This window comes from Panthera onca, chromosome A1 (assembly GCF_046562875.1).
Source record: "Panthera onca isolate mPanOnc1 chromosome A1, mPanOnc1 haplotype 2, whole genome shotgun sequence".
In the NCBI taxonomy this organism is placed as follows: Eukaryota; Metazoa; Chordata; class Mammalia; order Carnivora; family Felidae; genus Panthera; species Panthera onca.
In genome coordinates this window covers 25225063-25251128 of record NC_138339.1, presented here as the reverse complement: position 1 = coordinate 25251128, position 26066 = coordinate 25225063, and the positions used below count along the sequence as shown (strand labels likewise).

Below are 26066 nucleotides of genomic sequence, written 5' to 3'. Positions count from 1 at the left end.
TCTCAGATACTGTTAATTATCTACTTCTTAGGTCAGGAATGAAATGTAAAATTACACATTCTGATTTGTACCCCTGTATAATATATGATAACCCCAAATTAGATGAGCAGTGGACAAGCGATTTATAAATTTTGAAGATCTAGATAAAATATCATGCAAGTATTAAAATTAATATGGGAAAACTATGACTCTAAAAAATGCATATAGTTAGTTGGAAAACAATTGGTATAAAATTTTATATGCACTATGATTATAACTAAGGCAAAAATTACTGCAATAATAGGTATATTAATATACTGTATTATAGGTGGTTTTTTTCCTATTTTTTTTGACACATGCTTTTATGCATTTTATAGTGAAAAAAGTTATTTTCTCACTAAGTAAGTGTATTACTTTTTAATTTTCATTTATTTATTTTTTTGTTTTAGACAAAATACGAGTGGGGAGAGGGGCAGAGGAGGGGTGGCAGGGTGGGGGAGAGAATCCCAGGCAGGCTCCATGCCCAGTGTAGAGCCTGATGTGGGGCTTGATCCCAAGATCCAGGGATCATGACCTGAGCCAAGATCAAGAGTCAGACGCTCAACCAACAGAGCCACCCAGGAGACCCTTTAATTTTTTTAAAGCAGTATTTTAACTTTTACATTTTTTTTTTCAAGAGTCCAGCTGTGCGATATGGTATTCTATTTAGCATTTTTAAAAATGGCAAGGTTTTCAATGAAATCTTTGGATGCGTTTTTGTTTGCAAAATCTTTACCTAAATGAATTCATCCCTAGAATCTCCTTGTGGCGTCACACTTTCTGGTGACATCTTTCTATTCCTCCAGCCTCTTATGCCCTAGTCTGTTTGCTTCTACCTGAATCTGTCTTCCCTTTTCTCCCTGTGTGGAGCCACCTTTCTTTGCCTTCTCTCTTCAGTCTTGTGCTCTGATGTCTATCTCTCAGCTCTACTGACCTCAGCCCCTTGTGCTAGCCACCAACCTCCATTGAAATATCAGTTTGGCCATTTGCCTTTTCTTGTTCTGTATATGGGCCACTCAGTGATACTGGAGAAAAACAATTAGCTGCTGCAATAGATCTGTGGTCTACAGTTTCATCTGGGGAGCTTTTCAGAGTGTAAACTTTCTGCCCACATCTGCATATCAGCAATTTCAGGAGGTCAGCCCTGTGTTCATGCTCTCCTTCTCATGCCTCTTGTCCTCCTGGATGCTGGAGACCTTGCCTCCCCATGCCTCAGAACCCTCGTATGAGCCTGTCAGACCTTGGTCCATTCACAGCCTGGCTTTGCGTGGGCGCCCTACCCCCTCTAACTCTGTCCCCACCCCCTTGCAGCTGCTGATGCCAAAGCTATCCTCCCAAAAACCACATCAGTTTCAGTCTCTTCCCTGATGTGGTACCTGGGCTCTTGACCCTCTCTTCTGTGTGCTGAGCTCTTTTCGCTTTCCTCCTAGCTCTCTGATTTGTCTTTTACGGCTTTTGTTTCTTGTCTACTCATTCTAGTTTAGATTTTCCTCAAGATTTTGTCCTTGATACCCTTCCCTTAGTTGAGACACTCAGTCACAATGGCTTATTTTTATTTTAGAGTAGCGTTACTTATATTTTTGGTATTATTGTTAATGCTTATTTTATTGGAAAGTTTCATTTGGAAAATGCATTCAAAAGCTTTTCTCCTTTGTACAGCTGGTTTTATTTTATTGAGAAGTCCTTTTTTCTTTTCATGTGAATGTATCTCTGATTTTATAATGGAACTTTAGCAACGAACTTATTAGAAAATGGTGTTAGAGTGAGCTTGTTGAAAGCCTTTCCTTTCTCTATCTGTCTGCCTCTAGGCACTTTATAACCAAACAAATTCTAAGAGAAAGTGGACAGTTTTAAAATCATCTTAAAGAAAAATCTTATGTCAGATATTTACTTTGTGGGATTTGAACTCTTACAAAATGTTTCCTATAACTATGTAGGGATAACATTTAGTTTGTCATAAAGAAAAAGGTCTATTGATTTATTTTTAAGCAGGATTTACTTTTCCTTGGACTTCCTTTTGGAAATATATATATTAAAAAGCCCTGAAAGATACAGAAAAATATTTAACATATAAAATGCATTTTGGTATTGGGTGGCAAATTATGATTGATTTGTTTTCCACAATACGATTTCATTAAAATCTTTTAGAAAATGGTGAATAAAAAACATTTTAATATCTATTTTTATTGTTGTTTGTGCAGAGGCTGTTTCTACATAGTTGTCATCATATTAATGTATGATTTGCATCCTAGTTTTTACTAATTCATTGAGTAGATGGATACTTTTAAAGAATGTGGTATATAGTACCAAATTTCTTCTCTAAAGAATAGCATCAGTTTATGCTGCCATGAAAAATGCATTATTAGTCATCTTCACATTTTGGACCCTCCCTCCTTTTTTCTTCACTTCTTCCTTCCTTCCTTCCTGTAACTTCATGGGGCTAAGGAGTAAGCAGTGTCTGTCTTGTATCAGTGCTAACATACTACTTGGCACATAGCAGGGACTCAATAAATATTTGTTTACTGACTTTAATTGATCACAGTAGTGCCTTAGTTAATTATTCCTGTATTTTGTTACTAATAAGAGTGAATGTACTTTCAAATGTTCTCTGGTATTGTCTCTCATTTTTAAAAATAAAATTTTTAATGTTTATTTTTGAGAGAGAGAGTGACAGAGTGTGAGCGGGGAAGGAGCAGAGGCGGGGGGGGGGGAGGAGGGGGACACAGAATCTGAAGCAGGCTCCAGGCTTACAGGGCTCAAACCTATAAACTGTGAGATCATGACCTGAGCCAAAGTCGGATGCTTAACTGACTGAGCCACCCAAGTGCCCCTTGTATTGTCTCTCATTTTTATTTTTATTTATTTTATTTTATTTATTTTATTTTTTTTTAATTTTTTTTTCAACGTTTTTTATTTATTTTTGGGACAGAGAGAGACAGAGCATGAACGGGGGAGGGGCAGAGAGAGAGGGAGACACAGAATCGGAAACAGGCTCCAGGCTCCGAGCCATCAGCCCAGAGCCTGACGCGGGGCTCGAACTCACAGACCGCGAGATCGTGACCTGGCTGAAGTCGGACGCTTAACCGACTGCGCCACCCAGGCGCCCCTGTCTCTCATTTTTAAAAAGTAAACCGTTGAAGTATAACACAAACACTGAAAAATGCCCATATCATAAATATAAGACTTTAGTGAATTTGCACAGTGAATATGACTGTGTACTCAGCACCCAGATCAAGATTATCAGCATCCAAGATCCCCTTTGCAGTCACCTCCCTGCTCCTCAAGGGTAGCCTCTGTTCTGACTTAAAATCACCATGTTAGCTTTGCTTGTTTTTTAATGATAAAAGCTATAATTGTGTGTTCCTTTTTATTTTTGTCTTATTTTGCATTAAGAGTTTTTGAGACACCTGTTATACTTAACTGTAGTTGGTTCATTCTCATTACTGCATAGTATTATATGGTATGACTAAGATATATTCAACCTATCTGTGATTGATGGGCACTTGGGTTTTGTCAGTTTTTGGCTCTTTCAGATACCATACATATGTTCATCGTTATACTTGTACATGCCTTTTGGTGAGTGTGTATTTGTGCTTTCTCATTGTGGATATATACCTAAGAGTGGAATAGAAGTTTTGGTTGTGTTTATATTAAGCTTTGTAGATAATTTCTAACAGTTTCCCAAAATGGTTGTTTCATTTTCCATCCCCACCAGTAGTATTATATGACCTTTCAAGTTATTCTGCATTCTCACCAACACCTGGCATTTTTCTTTCTTTTTCAAGTTAGCCATTTTGTTGAGTGTTCAGAGGTATCACATTATTGTTTTAATTTTCATTTCCCTAATGACTTATGAAATGGAGCATCATTTCATATATTAACTGTTTGGATATTGTCTTTTGAAGTGTCTGTTTAAGTCTTTAGCTTATTTTTCTACTCAGTGATGTCTGCCTTTTTCTCATTTATTTGTAGGTATATAGTATATGGATTATAGATGAGACTTTTGTGAGATGTATAGATTGCTAATACCTCCTCTGTTGATTGCTTTTTAATTATCTTAATGGTGATTTTTGATGAACATAAATTCTTAATTTTAACATAGTCTATACCCAATTTTCCTTTTATGCTTAGAGCTTTTTGTATCTTGTTTATGAAATCTTTGCCTATCTTAAGGTCATCAAGATACTCTCCTGTATTTTCTAGAAATTAGATCTTTAATATGTCTCAAAATTTGTTTCTCTAATTGGTATAAGAATCAAGATTCCTTTTTTTAAATATGGACATCCAGTTGACCCTGCACCATTTATTGGAAAGATCATTCTTTCTTCACAGAATTGAAGTGTTACCTTTACCCTTTATTGGCTCAACTGTGTGTGTGTGTGTGTGTGTGTGTGTGTGTGTGTGTGTGTATGTACACAAATAATACAAAAGTGTGTAAAGCAAAAAAGTAAACATCCCCTTCTAGAAGGGTGAAAATGAGTAGGTGCTATAAATGGTTTGGTTTGTATTCGTTTTAATCCATATAGGGAAAATTATGCTTTTCTTCTTCAAGTGGGATAACACTAAATATGTTATACAGCTTGCCTTTTTTTACTTGACTATTTCAGACATCCGCTATAAAAATACATTGCCTTATTCTTTAACACCTTCATAGCATTCTGTAGTATGAATGGACATTAATTTTTTGGACAGTTCCTCTAGTGACGAATATTTTAGAGATCACTGTTCTTTTCTCCAGTACATATGAATACTTCAACAATAGTCTTATACATCTTCTATGAGCTAGAGTTCTAGAAGTGAAATTATTTGTTAAGACAGTATGCACATTTTAAATCTAGAAAGATGTTGCCCACATGTTCTCTAGAAAGGACATAATAGGTAGTTCTAACCAACATTTTTAACAGTATCCTTTTTCTATGTATCTGTCCACATTGGATATTATGTCTTTTATAGTTTGTCTATCTGACAGGCAAAATGTAATCTCATGGTGATTATCTGCATCTTACTTGAACTCTTATGAGAAAGAGCAGCTTTCATATATTTCAGGTATTTCATGATCCTCTCATTCTCATTTACTTTTCATTTATATCAATTTATTATATCTAATTGACAGTGTATCAGTCATCATATTTTTCTTTAGTTCCCCAGTTTGCACAGTTTTGAAGACAGTGGTTTCATTTGCTCCATACAGATTTATCCAAAATTAAGCTTATAGTTTAAAACCAAGGATTATTTAATGCAGGCCAGTTTACCAGGAGTCAAATCACAGAGCAACTAGTTTATTGAGATTTTAAGGATTTTCTCAAGTTTTTGTTTCTTTCCAATCCCTACCTCTACCTTTGGTAGCCAGACTATTGATAAGAGCTCTTCTTGAATTAAAGGTTTTATTCTTGCTCTACCTGGGGCCAAGGCAGGGTATAACTCAAGACAGGAAGCTGTACTTCTGGGAAACCTGGTCATTGCTTACATCATCACTGTAGTAAACCCTCGGAATTCCTGAATCCGTTTTGCAAATCTGTTTATTACCTTGCAAATTGATTTCTGGAAATTGCCCCATTCTGGAGAAGCAGTTTTCAAGGCATGGCTGAGAGAGAGCCAGAGAGGGAGACTATCTCAAAATTCCCAGGGGGCCAAGTGTAGTGGGATAAAAACATCAATTGATATAGCATCTTAATATAACTTTCTATTTGGAGAGTGATTTTTTGAGGGGGGAGTTTAGAAAATACCTGTTAATACACATTTTCAAAAGTTGAGATTATGTGAAGACATGTTAGCAGGAATATACAGGAAACATAATAATGCAGTTATACAGTTATTCTCCATGTAGGAAAGAGGAAGGTATTTTTATAGTTCTTAAAATAACTATTACACCATTGAAAAATACTTGTTTAACCAGCCATATTCTTAACACAGATTCCCTAACAAATTGTCCCCCCCCCCCCATATAAATAATCAAGCAATATAAGCTGAGAGAATTGGGTCTCTGAGAAACAGTTTATAAAGTCTGTCAGTTCGTTAATGACTGTCCAGATTCATTCCCCGAAACACAAACTCCAGTTCTTCCCGAATAATGAGCCGTTGTCACAGCTCCAGTCCCAGTGCTGGCAGAATTCCTGCTAACCTTAGCTTACCCGCTCTCATTTCTCATTTATATCATGTCCTATTTATCTCAGCCAATGAGATAAAAATTACTTCCTAGCCCTCAGTGACATAGTTCCATAAATCCCCAACATAAACATGTAGCAAAACAGACAAACCAAAAGAGCCAATTCATTAACATTAGTAAATTCATGGCAGTCTGTGAGCAAGTGGCCATGTTATTTATCTGCTTCAGAAAATCATTCCACAAGTATTTATGGAGTGACTTTTTTACCGGGCTGGGTGTGAGGGATGCAGCCCTTGTCCCGCAGGCTCTGGCAGGACTCTGGTCTCATCTTCCTTTTCTTACATTCCACAAGGATTGCGCCCCAGTACTGGACCTGGAGTAGTGCCTTGATCCTCCCCTGGGTAAAACTTTCATCTCCGGTTATCTGTCCTGAGTTTCTGCTTTGTCACAGTGGTAAATACCTATCTTTTTAGGTGTTAGTTGCCATTTAAAATATTTAGCAGGTTTCAGCATGGATTTACAATTTCTCCTTCAGCATCACCGACTTTGCACCGATGTGTATGTTTTTACACGGCTCTAGTTTTGATGCTGCTATAAAGCTCTCTTTTCTCATTAGCAGCTTTGTATGTGAACTAGGTAAAAGCATTCTTAGGAGCATTTGGTGGCCTTTTTTCTTTATCTTGCTGGTATTCTTCTAAATTGGGCTTTGCCCTTGGTTTGTAGGCTCAGGTATTCCCCTCTTCCAATACTTTTTGGTTTTTTAGACTTTTTGCTTTAAATTCATAGCACTTAGTCTATTTCATTGCTGTTTTGTTTTGTTTGTTTATTTATTTATTTTTAAATTTACATCCAAGTTAGCATATAGTGCAACAGTGATTTCAGGGGTAGATGCCTTGATGCCCCTTACCCATTTAGCCCATCCCCCCTCCCACAACCCCTCCAGTAACCCTCTGTTCTCCATATTTAAGAGTCTCATATGTTTTGTCCCTTTCCCTGTTTTTATATTATTTTTGCTTCTCTTCCCTTGTGTTATCTGTTCTGTGTCTTAAAGTCCTTATATGAGTGAAGTCATATGATATTTGTCTTTCTCTGACTGACTAATTTTGCTTAGGATAATACCCTCTAGTTCCATGCTCGTAGCTGCAAATTCTATTTCACTTCTCTTTGCGGGGCTAGGAAGTCAGCCCTCCGTAACTGCTAGTAGGGAGGTTCTAGTGCTCTTTTGTATACCTGGCGTTGCATGTATTTGCTCCTTCCACCGTACACCAGTCTCCCCAAATAAAATCTGAGTGTTTTTTTCTAATCCTTATAACAGAACAACACTCTCCACCTTCCTATGGCATCCTGGGCTTCTGTTGGATCCTTGTAGGCTCAGAGTTCTCTTTAGGGGTACTACCAAATGTAGAGATTATGAGCCAAATATTATTTTGTTCTTTTCTTGGTTCCTAGTGAATCTAGTCAGTGTGGTAGTTCTTCTCGGGGCTCTCTAGGGTTCCTTTCTCTCTGCTGTTCAGTATGTATACACATGTAGCATACATCAGCGTATTCTGGTTTTAAAGTTCTCTTGTCCATCTGTTTGCCTCAGACCCCCTGGAAGTAGAGACCACGGGGGGCTCAGACAGAGAGGCATTGTGGCTTTGCTGGGCTCCTTAGCAAAGAGGGGAACATCATGGATTGAGGAAGACATCTTATATGCAGGGAGATTGAAATGAAAGAAGTGTCTGGGAGACACTCTTCTCCCAGATTGCTGCATGGTGGGTTCCTCTGCTTCTTTCTAGTCTTTGCTCACATGACACCTGTTTGAAGACTCGTTTCCTGACCACCATTTTAAATACAGCCGTAGTGCCTTGCCCATTTTGATTCTGCTTCACGGAAGAATGTTCATCTTGACCTGCTCTGTCATGTAGTTGTTTTTTATGGTCTCTTTCCCTTCTCTGGAATATAGGGGGTTTTAGCTGTTTAGGTCACCATTGTGTCTCCAGGGTCTAGAAGAGTGCCTGCTGCATAATAGGTGCTCAGTAAATACTTACTGCATATAAGCAAGTATTTAGTGAATGAATGCATGTCTACATATATAGTAGCTCTAGAGCAGCAATGCTGTCCAGTTCCATAACAGCATCTGAGATTTAAAAAAAAATACAGATCAAAAAGGAATTTTGATCTTTACTTTCTTCTTTCTCAGATTTGTAATCCTGTCCAGGCTCTTATCTCACAGCAACTTATATAAAGATCTTTTATCCTCTTTCTAGTAACCCAAATTCCTTGGGTACCACTAATCCCTCTAGCACAAATAGGACACTCTCATCTGTGCCCACCCATCCCCATCATCTTGGTCCCCTTGTTTCTCCATGAAGTGTTTGGCCCTATGTTGCAGTTCCTAGCATATCTCCTGACCTGGGGAGGGTGGTCATTGTTCCCCATACCTTCAGACCTCTTGTCCTTCCTTGGGTCGAGATTAGGCAAAGAAAAGGGGTACAAGGTGGTTGCATACATTGGTCAAGAAGTTAAGCCCAAAGAGACGGCAGAAGCATGTGAACACAAAATTAATGGCCACATTATATTAATGTCTTTGGTTCATCAAGTACCAGATTAATTGGCTCTTTCCAAGGTACTTTAATTATGTCCTTTGTTGTTTTTATGCTCTGTACTTGGTAATATATGCTTCTGTAAGCCTCAGAGTACTTGGTATTTTTTCCGTGTACTAACTCCATAATGATCTTCATGATATTAGTACAGGCTTTTTAGTGCTATTCATCACGGCAGGTGCAGCACATTAGCACCAAAAAATTAGACCATAATGCAACAATAGCTTATTGGAAACATCCATAAATACCTCATAAAAGCTTAGAATTTCCTTAAGACAGTAACATCACTTCTAAAGAGCTTTCATCTGTTACCTTAGAAGGAATGATAAAATATTTAAGACATAACATAGTTCTGTATATTATAAACTGTGGCTCTTTATGCTAGGTGGTTTTAAATTTATTTAGGTAGGCACTTTTTTTATATTCATGCCTCACAAATGGAGCCTTTTATCATTTATAATGTTGTTGTTGCCATTTTAGTAAATGAGATGGTTTATGAGCACTGTTCATCAGTGAAACAAATGGCTTTTGTATTATTTGGCACCTGGTTAAACAATGTAAATTCTAAATTTCTTTTTTATAAATGTCCTTTTTTCCCCTTATTGTTTTGTTTTTCCTTATTCAGCTGATGATTGGCTGTTAAGTAGCCTTATTTTTCCCTCTCTTTCCACTCCTACTCTAGATGGAGGAAAGGAAGTGCTGTCCATGCACCAGATTCTCCTTTACTTATTACGGTGTAGCAAAGCCCTGGTTCCCGAAGAGGAGATCGCCAATATGCTTCAGTGGGAAGAACTTGAATGGCAGAAATACGCAGAAGAATGCAAAGGCATGATCGTCACCAACCCTGGAACGGTATGTTCTGGTGCTTTCACGTTCTGAGGCTGAATTACATGTTCTGAGACTCTTTCCAGGTTTGAATGTTGACAAAAACAGTAACAAAACACTTTAAAAGTTTTAAGTATTCATTCTTGTCCTTTGAATAATTTTCCCTTTTTTAAATTTCATTTTATTTTTTTAATGTTTATTTATTTATTTGGGGGGGGCAGAGAGAAAGGGAAACAGAACCCTAATCAGGCTCCACACTGTCAGCACAGAGCCCATTGTGGGGCTTGATTCCACAAACCATGAGATCATGACCTGAGCTGAAATCGAGAGTCAGGTGCTTAATGACTGAGCCACCCAGGTGCCCCAAGTAATTTTTCCTTTTAAATATTTAGTAAATAGAAAAAAATTGACAAGGTAGTCATATTGAGTAGTAAATTTCTCTGATTAGTAAATTTTGCCCATTATGGAGAATTTAAAAGTTTTTAGATATGTTCATATCTGATTTTTTTCTGAGTATAAAAGTAACATACTTCACTATAGAAAATTAAGATAATAGAGAAAACATCCCAGAGAAGACAGTAAAAGTTATCCATGGTTCCATTTTCCAGAGATATTACTATTTACTTTTCTAACCTCTTTAGAAACTTTCATATTGTTTTAAAACAAAATTGGCATCATACAATTAAATATTAATATTCAGATGTTTTTCTTTTCTTCCTCTTCCAGAAACAACCACAAAATTAATTTTTCATAGTCTTAATTTCTTTATGAGTATAATTTGAAAAGGCTCCTGAGTTATTTAATTTACCCCCTATTATTGGACACCTAGGTTGCTTCCAGAGTTTTGCTGTCACAAATAGTGCTGTAGTGAATTTGTATATGCATGTATAAACACATATATACATAAATATGTATGTATCATTGATTATGTGTCCGTTTAATATTTTAGGAAGAAGTCCCATAAATGATATTAGTAGGCTGAAGATATACACATTTTAAAAAGTTTTTATTTATTTATTTTGAGAGAGACAGAGAGTGTGAGCAGGGGAGGGGCAGGGAAAGGGAGAATCTCAAGCACACGCCGCACTGTTAGTGCAGAGCCTGACAGGGGACTCAAACTCATGAAACTGTGAGATCATGGCCTGAGCTGAAACCAAGAGTTGGATGCTCAACTGACTGAGCTACCCAGGAGCCCCTGAAGATACGCACGTTTTTAAGGCTTTTGATACATGTTGTAAATTGCCTTCTAGAAAGGTTCTAAAATTTGCACATTGACCGGGAGTATATGAGCATGCCCATGTCTCCATATTGGTTATAGTGTACTAGTTTAACAAAAATACTATTAATTTACCCGGGGGAAAAATTATGTAGTTCAGTATGTATTTTGGTTTCTAGCAAAAATTGGTATTTTAAATGTTTCTTGGCCTTTCATGTTTTCTTTTGATAATGACCTATTACTATCTCTTGTCTAATTTTCTTTTGTGATACTTGTCCTTTTTCATTGATCCTTTGCCATACTTATTACCAATATTTCCCATTTCTTTGTTTCTTATTTTTTTTTTCTAAAAATTAGCCTGTAATGTTAATTCTTGAAGTAAAAATGAAAATATTAAGAGCAGAAAGTCAAAAGTTAAATAGATTCTCTTATAAAGAAAATGCTCTTTTGTATATTTATATGAATTAAAAGTTTTTTCTCTAAAGTATGTTACTGTAATCATAAAATAATTATATATTGGCTTCTTATCAGGATAAAGTTTTCCAGAAATGGAGAATTAAAATATTTTTATGTAAAGAAACAGTAATCTATTTAAACAAAGCTGTTGTTTTTAAAAGGCTGCCAAATTGTTTAATAGCCTTGATTCATAAAAATAAAAACTCTGGATCAACTTTTTCTAGCATGACAGTAACATCTGTACAGACAAAATGTTACTATTTACAAATCAAACATTCCAGCTAATACTGATTGTTTCAAACAAATTTAGACAGTGAAAGTGCTTAATAAAAATATGTTTAAACATAAAACTTGTTTAAAACTTAATCATACAGTTTTTACAATTACATTGTTAGGCCACATAAATAATTATTAAAGTAACTCTAAAATCTATAAGTCATAGCATTATGACAATATAACTGTGAATTTGGTTTTTCTTCTTAAATAGTTGCATTAATTTACATTTCTTCTGCCAGTTTTAAAGTGGGGTCAGAGGATGGGTGGGGGTGACGGTGGTGGGAGACACACCTTTTCATCTTGGTGGGTCTGCCTGAAGAGTCTCATGATCTGTAGTAGACACTTTGGGAACACTTTCACCCTGGGGCTTCCTTCCACAGAATGGTTAACATTTCCTAAAATCCTAGAATCAGTTGGAAAGCTTTTGAAAATGTAAGAATGCCCTGACTGTCCCCACCCATATATACTTCAAGTATGGGGCCCAAGGATCTCTAGTTTAAAAAAAAATCCCGCAGTGCTTTTCTGATTCATCCATTGCTTGTTTTTGAGCCAAAGGCATTGAGGATATTTACTCCATTGCCATGATTATCATTTAGCTCCTTTGTTGAGGGACTACTGTTTGAGCTAGGTGTTAGTGAAGTACATAGATTATATATGTTGTTTGTCCGGGCACAAACTCGTGGCATAGCCATGTGAAAGTAGTCTGCGATGAATTGTTGAATCAGTGGACTAGTCAGTCGAAAAGCCAATCAAGAAGGCCTGTAGTTTCAGGCGGGATCCCTGGACCAGGCTGCCAGGGATACTTCATAAAGGCTACAGGGAGGTCTTTAAGAAATCGAGAAATTGTAGAATTTATTGGCATGAATAAATTCATATACTTGGAAGGATAAATGGCCAGTTTTGAAGATAATGAAACCAGATTAATCAGGATGAAAGGTTTATGTTGGGAAGTAATCAGAAATAAATTAAGAAAGATAAGTTTGGGTGCCAGACTTGGTGACATGTTAAAATTAATAAAAATATGTTTAAGGGAGGAAAATATTCTGAAATTCAGTATCATGGAAACATCATTTCATTATATCTTTTGCGAATAGAGCAGAGTAGATATGGCATCACATTTTATCCTCTGCAGTGCTTGCTTTGAAAGATTACCCAGTGGTAAGAATATTGGAGACTTTATTAAATTTTTCAAGCCATTATGGTCACATTAAGTACTTTATTGCTGCAGAACTTAAAAGAATTAATCTCCCTCCTGAGGCACTTTGCCTCTGCCAGGGAATACTTTGGTCATTAGCAAGAACTTTTTTTTATTCTTCCTCAAAGCTGGTATGATGGATATTGTAGGGTGTGGCCAAAGTCTAGAACTTATTTCATCTTGCCCCTCTGTAAATTTAGAGATGCTATAGATATTTTAAATCACAATTTCTTTGGTTGATGCCATAGCATGGTGTTTAAAATCATGAAAACATGAATAATTCACTGGCATTTTCAGTTGTGCGATTCCTCTTTTAAAACTGTATCCTGCTGCTTAGATATACAAAATCTCGGTAACATTTCTTAGACATAAATAACATGTTGCTACTGATGATGGGCGTTTAAATAATTTCATATTAGGTTACCTGTTTCTAGAAAATCTTCTCCAAGAAGTTTATTAATTTTGAGAGCAGAGTTCAACTTTTCCAAATACTAGTGAACTTTTGACTGTTAAGTGAATATTCTTTTAAAACTTAAGTATACATTGTTTTCTAATCAATGTGTATGAATTTACACAGATGTATTTATTTTGTCACTTACTTGGATTTGTCAGATGGCTGAGTGGGGCTACAATTATGGGTAGGGTAACCAGCTTGTTTCAGTTGCTGGGGGTTTTCTCAGTTTTACCATTGAAACCCCTCTGTCCTGGTTAAACCAGGCCACCAACCAGACTCTGACTGTGGGCATTGCTGTATGGCAGAACGAATCTTATTGGCCTCCACGTGGATCAACTCTGTGGCATTTGGCTCTAAAGCAGCTGAGTCAAAGAGTTTAGTTTCTAATTAGGGACTGCTGTGAGAGCTGGATTATAAGCAAGGAGGTTATATAATAGCTTTTACCATCTTTTCACAAACTTCACCTTTTAGGATGAAAGAAAGGTATTTCACAAACAGTATGTTGTTAACTGAAGAAGGAAGCACCTGTTCACTTCTTCCTGTATTAGAATAAAAAAAATGAGGCTTCTGTTAAAATTAAAAAGTGTTCTCCATGGACATAATGAGAAGCTTAACCATTTGGTTTTTGTACCACCATACCTTCTATTTTAAAGGTGTAGAATTAAAGGAATACATAAGATCGGGAGTAAGACAAGGATGCTCACTTTTATTCAACATGTATTGGAAGTCCTACCAGAGCAGTTAGGCAGGAAAAAGAAATAAAAGGCATCCAAATTGTATGGAAGAAGTAAAACTGTCACTATTTGTGGATGATATGACTTTATATATAGAAAACCTCTAAAGGTTCCACCAAAAAACTGTTAGAACCAATAAGTGAATTCAGTGTAGTTGTAGGATAAAAAAAAATCAACACATAAAAATTTGTTGGATTTTTATATATTAACAGCAAACTATCAGAAAGAGAAATTAAGAAAACAGTCCCATCTATAATTACATCAAAAGAATAAGACACCTAGGAGGAAATTGAAACTAGGAAGTGAAAGGCCTGTCCTCTGAAAACTGTAAGACGTTGATGAAAGAAATTGAAGACACAAATGAAAAGGTGTTCTGTGCTCATGGATTGGAATTAATATTATTAAAATGTCCATATTGCTCACAGAAATCTGTGGATTCAGTGCAACCCCTATCAAAATTCTAATGGCATTTTTCACAGAAATAGGATAAACAATCCTAAAATTTGTGTGGAACCACAAAAGATTTTGACTAGCCAAAACAGTCTTAAGAAAGAACAGAGCTGGAGGCATCATGTTCCCTGATTTCAAACTATACAACAGGGCTATAGTAATCAAACAGTATGGCATTAGCAAAAAGAAAAATAGACACAATGATCAGTGGAACTGAATAGAGAGCCTGGGAATAAACTCCTGCATATATGGTAAATTAATTTATGACAAAGGAGGCAAGAATATACAATGGGGAAAGGAAGTCTCTTCAATAAATGGTGTTGGGAAAACTGGACAGCCACATGTGAAAGAATGAAATTGGACCACTACCTATGCCATATGCAAAAATTAACTCAAAATGGACTGAAGACTTGAATGTAAGATCTGAAACCATGAAACTTACAGGGGAAAACATAGGTGGAATCTCTTTGGCATTGGTCTGGGCAATGATGTTTTCGTACCGGACTCCAAAAACGCAAAGGCAACAAAGGCAAAAGTAAACAAATGGAACTACATCAAACTGAAAAACTTGTGTTCAGTGAAGGAGATCATCAACAAAATGAAAAGGCCACCTACTGAATGGGAGAAGATATTTGCAAATCAGATATCCAATAAAGGGTTAATATCCAAAATATATAAAGAACTCACACAGTTCAATAACCAAAAAACCCAAATAATTTGATTAAAAATGGACAGAAGATCTGAATAGACATTTTTCCAGAGAAGATACAAATGGCCAACAGGCATATGAAAAGATGCTCAACATCACTAATCATTAGGAAAATGCAAATCAAAATCATGAATTGTCACCTTGTACCTTTCAGAATGGCTATTACCAAAATGACAAGAAATAACAAGTGTTGGTGAGGGTGTGGAGAAAAAGTAACCCTTGTATACTATTGGGAGTGTACATTGGTGCAGTCACTGTGGAGAACAGTATGGAGGTTCCTCAAAAAACTGAAAATATACCACATGACCCATGAGTTCCACTTCTGAGTATTTATTTGAAGGAAACAGAACCACGAATTCAAAAAGATATGAACGTTTATGTTCTAGCAGTATTATTTACAGTAGTCAAGATACGGAAAAAAATCGGTGTTCATCAGTAGATGAATACACACACACACAATGGAATAGTGCTCAGCCATAAAAAAGAATAAAATCTTACCATTTACAACAACATGAATGGACCTTGATGGTATTACCCTAAGTGAAATAAGTCCCAGAAAAAGACAAACACTGTATGATTTCCCTTACATGTGAAATCAAAAAACAAAATGAATGGACAAAGCAAAGCCAAACTTAGATACAGAGAACAGATTGATGGTTGCCAGAGAGGAAGGGGAGTGGGCAAAATGAGTGAAGGGGATCAAGAGGTATACACTTTCAGTTATAAAATATATAAGTCATGGCGATGTAATGTAAAGCATAGTGAGTATAAGTCAGTAATACTGTGTTGCATATTTGGAAGTTGCCAAGAAAAGATCTTGAAGGTTCTTATCATAAGAAAAAATTTTGTAGCTTTGTATGGTGACAGTTGCTAACTAGACTGTGGTGATCATTTCATGGTGTATACAAATATTGAATTATTATGTCCTATACCTGAAACCAATATAATGATATATATGAATTCTACTGCAATTTAAACAAAAGAAAGGAAAAAACAAGGTACATAGAGAACTAATGGAAAAAAATATGGAGAGAGGCATCTGTGTACCCTGAGTAGAAGTAAGCCATTCATTTGATATGTGAAATGAAACAGAATAAGCCAGCACATTTCTTCCCTGTAATGTGGAATATTTCCCCTGTGTCTTTAGAGAGGTTAAGGAAAAGTTATATCTGACTAGGTGTCCTTTTAAAAGTTTAATTTTTAAAGGTTTCTATGTGGACTACAAAAAAGGACAGACTCATTGTTCATTATGCCAAATGGCATAGACTCATTTACAGGGATGACATTATAGTTTTTATATAGAATAGCTGCTATGATTAAAGTATTTTAAATGACATTTTCCCTTGGGGGATGAGGCTTTCCCAGAAAAAAACCCGATTAATTTCTTCCTTACTTAGGTTAAAGTCAATATTGAAAGTCTTCTTATGGGAATAAACGGCTTTGATTTTTCTCTCTAGAAACCTAGCTCTGTCCGCATTGATCAACTGGATCGTGAACAGTTCAACCCTGATGTGATTACTTTTCCGATTATCGTCCATTTTGGGATACGCCCTGCACAGTTGAGTTATGCAGGAGATCCACAGTAAGATATTTCTCAGTGTTTGTCATAGCCAATTTCACCTTCTACTAACAGCTGAATTAGCAGAGGAATACCCTTTAGTGGATGCTTTCTTTGTAAAAAATTAAGACCTGAAATGAGCCATGTTTCCAAATTTAGGTTACCAAATGAAACACGTTTTGGTAGCTCCTGAAGAATTATTTTCTCTATTGATTTGACTGTAGGTAATTATTATTCAATAGGATTATCCTTGGCAGTTTTGGTCAACATGAGTCCTGTATGTTTTTAACCTTTAAGGAACTTTTCCTTTATTCATCATTATAATATTTATTGTTATTATTATTATTTACTTTTCCAGTGTACTCTAGAGGAAAGTAACACCATGTTGGTTCCTAGCACTGCCGGATTTATGCAGAGTTCTATTTTGGGAGGCATCTTAATAAGCTCAGGATCCTATGCAAAGTCAAAGGTTGTGTTCTAAGGAGAAGGCATGACTTCTGACTCTTAGAATTGATGTTACTTTCCACGTTTGAGTTTTTCCAACTCGCTTGTTAGTGTTTTTCTGGGAGAAGCTGAGGATGTGTGGGAATAGAAATAGTTCCATTATATTCTTCAGAAGTGTTTGGATTTCCTACCTCGTTAAACAAACGAAAAAATGGTTTCCTGACTTAATTTTTTTTTTTAAGGATTCATAATGGGAGAAAAGGGCATGGGAGATTTTCAATTCATAAATACAATTCTGGCTGATACATTAGAAGAGGCTAAAGGGTTTTGTTCTTTTTTTCCCCCCTTTGGATAAAAGTATGAAGCAGTGAACCAGGCACTGTGTAAGTACTTCTTTCTTTCCTCCATTCTCTAAAAAATTGTTACCAAAAAGGAGAGACCCAGCTAAGGCCGAGAAAGGAGCAGTTTGAATATGACAAAATTCTTTGAAAGTCCCTTCTTGTCAAAAATGTTAGTAGAATGTGATAGGCTGTCGTGGACTCTCCGATGGCAGGACTGTGTGCTGCTAAAGGACCGCATTTCTCTTCATTCCCAGGACGCTTTAACAGGATCCTTTACACTGAGCCAGCTTATCCCATATTTGGCTGCAACAAATAAGCTTATTTTTGTCATGGTAAATACAAATTGGTGCACACCATTCGTCTTTTTCCTTCTCCAGTGGAGAAATGGAGACATCTGTGTAGCTTGGGTATTGGCATGGATGGGGTTCTCTTTTCTAATATTCTCCAGCTTTTATTTTCAATGTAGGCAGTTCAGAGACCGACAGTATCCTTGTTAAGTAAGGGATCTTTCTTTCAACAACCTCAGAAAGTACATATTTAAATAAAATAGGTAATGATGAGAAATGATACATATTTCTGTTGGTTTTTATGTTTCTTTGGAATTCTTTCCAGAGAGATTTAGGCATATAGTGACACCTCATTTTCAACACAGACTTATAATAATGAACTTAATTACTAGGTTCCAGATGACTCTTGGTCATCCTGCCCCACTGCCCCCAAATCATATCCTTCCTTAGAATGAAGGTTTGTTACCATTAAGGATCTCCAAAAGAATGTAATTTATGATTCAGCAGGCCTATTAAAACAACTGGTTTTATTGCACTTCAGATTCTCATACTCCTTGTCTGAGATGTCTGTCTGTCCTTTTCCTTAGGTACCAGAAACTGTGGAAGAGTTATGTGAAACTTCGCCACCTCCTAGCAAATAGTCCCAAAGTTAAACAAACTGACAAACAGAAGCTGGCACAAAGGGAGGTTGGTATCAAATCCTGTTCTGTGATAAATGATGATGTGCTTCAGATTTATTTCAAGATTATTGCATTACACCATTCTTCTAGAATAAGGTGGAAAAACACTTAAAAATATCATACTTTTTCCTCACATTGGTATATAGATTGATTTTCTTTTCCATCTTTCAGTATCTAAGCATTTTCCCCCTAAAAAGACCAGTTTCTTCATGGATTCCTACGATTGGGAATAAATGTATCTTTTAGAAATTTTCCAAATTTTAAAACTTGCTAGGTCAGTTTTTTATCATTAATTAGACTGCATATAGTACGACGTGGGTCTTACTCAAGTTTCTTCATCTTAAGGTTGTAAAAGATTATCTTCCATATGTCTGTTAGTTTAGTAGGGTGAACTTCTAAGGTTTTATATCCCAAATTCCATATTTTTTACTAATGGGTAGTATTATCCCTGTATTCCAGGATTATTTATGTTTTAATTCTTAATTCATAATTTTAAGAATAAGTGGATTCAATGTCAACATAGATTTTATCTCATTGAAGTTTTATTCTGCTTTGGTAGTATAAGAGAACCAGACTTTGAAGATGGGAAAAGCGTTTGAATTCTGGTCTTGTCCACTTCCTGTGATTTGAGCCACACATCTTCATTAAAAAGGAGGGAAACAAGGCTAAGAGAGGCTGACTCAAATTTCTCTCTGTTGGTGGACCCAGGGAAATAGGTGCTTGTGTGGACTTCTGAAATACTCCATTGAACTTTCCCCCCAATGGTATTTGGTCTGTGGTAGGCACTTAATGGTGGGAGTGGTGCAGTAGTTGTTGTTGTGAGTTCCTGTGAGATGAGTTCCTGTGAGATTCTTATTGAGTAAGCATACAAATATAAAATTATTTTTTATAATTAGTTTTTTGAAGGGAGGTAAAAGGGAAGAGTCTTGCAAAGTCTTGATTATGTCTTGCAAAAGTTTTGAATCATTGTCTTTTTAAAATAAAATGTACCCCTGCAAGAGTTTTTGTAAGGGTTTTGCAAATTAGAAGCAACTTTTAGAATTAGGTGGGTTGCAGGTTAATTTACTGATTGTCTTTCTTAGATGTAAATGCTTAACATAAGGCTTGATATAAGTATAATTTTTACATGATGATTTTAAGTCCCAAACATCACATTTTGTTTATCAGTACAAGGTCATTTTTTACTTGAACTCACCAGAATAGTCGATTTGGTTTAGATTTTTTTTCTTATGTAGTTACCAGGAAAGACCGACTTACACCCAAGGCTTTGAGGATCCTGGCCTTCATTTCAAATAAAATATTGTAATTTGGCATAAAGAGGTTTGAATACCTGAATATAAGGGTGATATTCAGTGAATCCAGTTTATAGTCTAATGCTTGATGTTTGGCTTAATATTACCTTACAACTGTCAGGTTACTTATCGTAATGAGTTCTTTTTTAGGAAGCGCTCCAAAAAATACGACAGAAGAATACAATGAGGCGAGAAGTAACTGTGGAGCTGAGTAGTCAAGGATTTTGGAAAACTGGCATCCGTTCTGATGTCTGTCAGGTGATGACGCCTCTGAGAACACAATTATACCTATATATCTCTTTTTTTAAAAGACATCTGCCACTGAAGTTTACCTAATATCTATGAATTTCCGTAGAACATACTGTCTTATAGCTAAATGGAACACCAACCATAAATTGTTTTCTGTTGTTTGGGTTTTGTTTTTGTGTCCATTTTCATGTTGTCTTGTTCAGTTTTGTGTGTGTGTGTGCACGTGTATGTGTGTGCCACTGCGTGTGTACACGTGTGCATGTGCGCAGTGGTGGGCAGTTACTTAGTAGTACTAAATTCTGTCTCTGCATGTTGAGTGAAGGCAAGTCTGTTCTTGAAATGCCCCCGCCTGTTCGCAGCACCTGTGTGGGTGCTTCTGAAAAGAGCTCCAGCAGCTCTACAGGCAGACTCCTGAAGGTGGTGTGTACAAACTTTCCAGACGGATGACTCAAACTTATACTTTAGAGAATTGAAGGCATTAATGAACAGAACCAGTGTAAATTTCATATTTGAGCCAAATGATAATAGTTTTTGATGGGTGAACTAATAGAAGAACAATTCAGCTATATATGACTGTCTCACTAGTAACTATTTTTGTTTTCCCTATGAGTGGAATTTATACCAGATTAGAGATTCCTAAAACCGAGCATCTCCCTGGGCTCTTCACTTGATTCTTTTGTTATGATTGGTACTGGTTATGCTCCATGGGAATTACAGTAGCAGAAATGAGTACACAGGCAGGGATCAAGTAATGTAGTTCACTGTGTTCAGGCTTTTGGAAGAATACTTACAGGCTTCCACTTAATTCTGTTTTGATGGTAGTATATATTGTAGTCAGTTCAAGCAGTCTTAGGAATTTATTTCATCATAATGAGGTTTATTTTTTCCTTAAGTCGGTGTTGGCATTTAATTATTATATTGAACAGTGGGATTTAATCTTATCATTAAATGTATTGCTGTGTAATTCATTTATGTTGTGATGTCTGGAGCTACATATTTTTGTGTTAAGATTAATTGCTATTGATGCAGTGTTACTAAATAGTTTGAGAATAGTTACCAACAGTGGCAACCACCTATATCTACCAAGTCTTCAGTTACTTTGTTAACTGACCAATTTTTTTTTTACCATAAGTACTTTCAGGAGTGAGTATCTCTGTTGATTCTTTCTTAAAGCCACTTGAAGCCATGATACCCAGGTTTTCAGTTTCTCCCAAACCAACATAATGTCATCCTAAGGTAGACATTATAAGAACAATATGCAGAATGTTCAACAATCTGTTCAAAATCTGGTGCTTTCAGTGATAAGTCAGAATTGATAGAGACATCATAAAATTGTGGAACATTATAAACTGGAAGGAACCTTAGAGATCTTTCAGTTCAGTGGGTTTTAAACGTGTGTGTGTGTGGTTTTTTTTTTTTTTTTTTTTTTTTTGACAAAACCCTATAGAGCCCTAATTTGTAAAAAGATAGAAAATAACTAAGGGGTGGTGGGAGTGGATGGAGTATCCTGTTGTATTGATTTCCACCCTTGTAGCAGGCCCTAAGGCAGTTTTGTTCCACTGGACACAATTTTGTTTAAAGTATTGAGCCCTTGGGGCACCTGGGTGACTAAGTTAAGCATCCATTCTTGATCTGATCTTGATTGGCTTGGGTCATGATCTCACTTGTTGTGAGATTGAGCCCCACCTCTGCTCTGTGCTGGGCAGTTGGCTCCATGCTGGGCTTGGAGCCTGCTTAAGATTCTCTCCATCTCCTTCTGCCTCTCTCCCTATCCTCAAAATAAATAAATAAATAAATAAATAAATACAAAATAAAATTAAAATAAAACAAAGAGCCCTTTCCCCCCCCTTTCTTTCAGTGAAATGCGTGCATATGGGTGCTGAATAATCTTTTCCACTGCAGTTCTGTGTTCTTCAGCTGTGTCACAGATTTCTTATTCTGGCTTGTCAGCTAGATTAGAAGTAGCTGGAGGACTAGGTTATCATCTCTTTATGTATTATATTTAACCTTCTGTCTGGAGATTGGCAGGCAAAAGCACTCAGTTAATTCCTTTTACTAACTGGTCAGAGAAATTGGACCCTGATTAAAACTCCTGCCAAGGTGAGTACTCCTTGATCTAATAATAGTCCTTTGCTCTGAAGGACTCCCACTCTCCCAAAGACAACTGCCATCTGTTTAGAAGCCATGCTTCCAGTCTCCAATCCTATTTTTTACAAGTAATGTTGGCTTTATTTAATTTCTTATCCTAGAATAAATGTTTCTTTTTGTGTGTGTTCCTGAAATCAGATGGCAGGTGGCATGTAATAATGCAGTTTAAAACATTCAAACTAAAGGCATTTAGTATGTTTGGTAATGAAGAATAAGAATCTGAGAAAGAGCAGTTAAATGAAATTATACACTGAATACTTTGAGTAATCCTGAAGCCTGTGAATAGGTAGACTCATACCTAATTTTTTTTTTAAGTTATTTATTTATTTTGAGACAGAGAGCACACAAGCAGAAGAGGGGCAGAGAGAGTGGGAGAGAAAGAGAATCCCCAGCAGGCCCCGCCCTGACAGTGCAGAGCCTGATGCAGGGCTTGGACCCACGAACCACAAGATCATGACCTGAGCCGAAACCCAAGTCAGATGCTTAACTGACTGAGCCAGCCAGGCGCCCCTCACACTTAATTTTAAGGGAAAAAAAACCACTTCTCTAAAATTCTCAGGGGTTGGGCAGGGGAAGGATTCTCTATTTGGTAACACATTGATGTAGAACCCACTGTTCATAAGTAATAATTGCTACTAGATTGCTGGCAAAAGCCTTTTGATGTTATCTTGCTGCCTCTGAGATGAAACTGTTGTCACACATCTGAGGAGGAGAAACTTAAGTACCAGCCCTTTATTCTAGATGTATAACCTCCCACCAGAGAAGTTACAGGGTTGTTAACGAGGTTAGAAAATTCTATCTGATGCTCCAACCAATGTGAGGAGGAATGGGAAGCTAGGTGTGGGCCTGTAACCTATAATTACATGTGAACTAAATGCAGACTTGAAACTGTGTTTAGAGACAAACTATTGAAAGATTTATTCTGTGTTGCTGTTTATTAGAGTGAATTCTAGGTAACATGGGAGGAAAAAAAGCAAGAATTAAAACCTGAAACCAAGGCTGAAAAATTCAACAGTAGGACTCAGAAAAGGAAGAAAGGCAGCATGTTGCTACAGGATCTGTATTTTAAGAGTGGGGTTCTGCCCACTGAGGTTGAATTGGTATCTTATAGAAGTAGGTGCCTGTACCCTCTGCTATGGTAAGGAGGTAGGTGGTCCATGGGAATCAATAAACTGAACCATAAGAATGGAGAAGGGATAAATGTGACAAACAGAGACATCAAAAAAGAAGCAAGGAATCTGCCACCATTATGGTTATATAGCCCATATAAGGCTTATCCCAACTGGGGAGATGAACTCATTGAGAAAACTAAGGAGGCACAGGTGCATGGAGAATTGCTGTTGGTGCTAGGGAGACAAGCTGAGTTGTGGTGGTTGGTCTTTGTACTGGGTAGATCCAGGGCTATATTTGGATGCATTAATAGCTGTGCTGTCTTCCCATAGTAACTCTGGAATGGAATGGAGGGCTGCCTTGCTGGATCACAATAACTGATACTCTCGCTTCATGATTTATCAAGGGGACTGAACAGTGTAAAGAAATATCTCTAGGGATTAAGAGTTTTGGACAACACATTGAAGGAGTCATTTTCTAAGTTTGAACTTGGGAGAGAAAATGGAGATTTATACCTCTGAGAGACATATGGCTTCACAGTTACTGATAACAAATTTTTGGACAATGAGAGGTACTTGATTTTTTTATTTTATTTTTTTGAACTGGAGATGTCGTGCTTCTCGTAGGAGATTTTGCTTGATGGCTGACTGGCCTGATAGAGAACTGTTAAAATTACATTTTTATTATACAAATTTCAGACATATAAAAGATCAGGGAGAAAAGTGTAATGAACTCTTTGTAGTCCTCACACGGCCTCAGTGGTTATCAGCAGCATTTCTGTAATATCAAATACCAGCCAGTGTTCATGTTTTCCTGTCTGTTAGATCTGTGTCAGTCTGCTTGAATTGGGATTCAAACAAGATTCATACATTGCGATGAGTCGATGTATTTTAAGTCTCTTTACCCTAAGTTCTCATTCCATTTTCCCTTTGTTTTCCTTGCAAATTTTTGTTGTTGAAGAAACTCAAATCTCGTGTTCAGTAATGGTAGTGTTCCTGCGGTCTGATCTGATCTGAATTTTGCTGATTGTAACTTTATGGTATCATTTAACATGTGCTTCTCTCCCTTGTATATCCTATACATTGTTATAAACTGCTGTCTAATACAATACTACTGGCTACACATGGGTTTATAAACTTAAATTAATTAGAATTAAATGAAATTAGGGGTGCCTGGATATCTGTTAAGGGTCTGACTTAGACTCAGGTCATGATCTCACGGTTTGTGAATTTGAGCCCCATGTTGGGCTCTGTGCTGACAGCTCAGAGCCAGGAGCCTGCTTTGGATTCTGTGTCTCCCTCTCTTTGTGTCCCTCCCCGACTTGTGCTCTGTCTCTCAAAAATAAATAAATATGAAAATATTTTTTTTAGAATTAAATGAAATTAAAAATTCAGTTCTTAGTTGTCCTAGCCACAGTTCAAGCCCTTATTAGACACATCTTGCTATTGCCTGTTATAACAGCAGAGATGCAGAATATTTTCATCATCATAGGACGTTCTGTTGAATGGCACTGATCACTTGTAAGTGTATTTTTTTTGCGCAACCTACTCTTAAGTGGTAGTGTGGTGTCTCTCTCCCTGTCTCTTTTTATTGTAAGTGGATTATTTAAGGGTGCCTGGGTGGCTCAGTCAGTTAAGCATCCATCTGACTTCGACTCAGGTCATGATCTCATGGTTCTTGAGTTCGAGCCCTGTGTTGAGCTCTGTGCTGACCGCTGACACCTGGAGCCTGGAGCCTGCTCTGGATTCTGTGTCTCCCTCTCTCTCTGCCCCTCCCCCTCTCACACTCTGTCTCTTTCTCTCTCACAAATAAATAAACATTAAAAAAAAATTGTAAGTGGATTATCCAAACATTTAATAGTTCTTTTAGAGAGTAAATTCTGTTCATAGAAATCTGACTTAATCAGACCATTTTTCAATTGAAGAAATAAGTCTTTGAATTGGAATGTATTTCTCCCCAGTCGTATACCTTATTTTAAAAATTGAAGTATAGTTGACATAAAATTAAATTAGTTTCACGTATACAACATAGTGATTCAGCAACTGTATACATGATGAAATACCACAATAAGTGTATTACAGTATTATTGACAATATTCCCTATGGTATGCTTTTTACCTCTGTGACTTATTTATTTTATAACTGGAAGTTTGTAACTCTTAATCCCCTTTACCTATTTCGTCCATTTTCCCAATCCCCTCCTGTTGGCAATCTCCAGTTTGTTTTCTATATTTATGAGTCTTTCTCTCTTTTGTTATTGTTTGTTCATTTGTTTTGTTTTTTAGATTCTACATGTAAGTAAGTCATAAGGTTTTTTGCCTTTCTCTGTCTGGCTTATTTCACTTAGCATAATACCTTCTGGGTCCATCCATGGTCTCTCTTTTGTGTGTAGCATTTTTAGTCACTAATGAATTATGACCTAGACCCAGTAATTCACTAAGAGCTTCCAAAGTGATATTTTAATTCTTTCTGCATTTATTAGTTAGAATACTTTAAAAAAGAATCTTTCCCTCATCAACTATTTGATATTCATACCAAAAAAAGTACTCATTTTTCTTTAATACACTAATAATAGTCCCAGGATAACAATATTAATGGCACCGATTATGGGAAGCAGTTGTTTGGGGGTATTCCTTTTTATCTGTGATTATCTACAGATATGACACAAGGCATGCACACACATTACTGTGGTTTGGTCACTTGTGCTTATATCACAAACTGGGTACACAGATTCATTTATTTCATTTGACTTTTGATTTAAAGTGTTTCTTTTAGAAAGTATTGTTTTGTAAATCTGTAAAATATTTTCCATGTTTCCAAACTCAGGTTTAGAAAGCCAAGTCTGTTTTTAAAAAAATCTAACTTGTATCTCTTTCCTCTACTCCTTTCTTGCCCCTCTGCACCCCTAAGGGTAGCCATCTTTTAGAAATGGTT

The 26066-nt window shown here is 36.6% G+C and overlaps 1 protein-coding gene across 7 annotated transcripts in view; it reads left to right on the top strand.

Moving 5' to 3' along the window:
* Nucleotides 1-26066, top strand: part of DROSHA (drosha ribonuclease III) — a 125369-nt gene that overhangs the window by 42951 nt on the left and 56352 nt on the right. For 6 of the 7 annotated variants that reach the window (XM_078444603.1, XM_078444605.1, XM_078444588.1 and 3 more), the window contains 4 exons: nucleotides 9392-9561; nucleotides 16482-16606; nucleotides 18242-18341; nucleotides 19777-19884. In XM_078444603.1, the coding sequence (XP_078300729.1) occupies nucleotides 9392-9561; nucleotides 16482-16606; nucleotides 18242-18341; nucleotides 19777-19884 (503 nt within the window). The remainder of the gene's footprint in view (nucleotides 1-9391; nucleotides 9562-16481; nucleotides 16607-18241; nucleotides 18342-19776; nucleotides 19885-26066) is intronic. The other variant, XM_078444602.1, reaches the window with a different exon arrangement.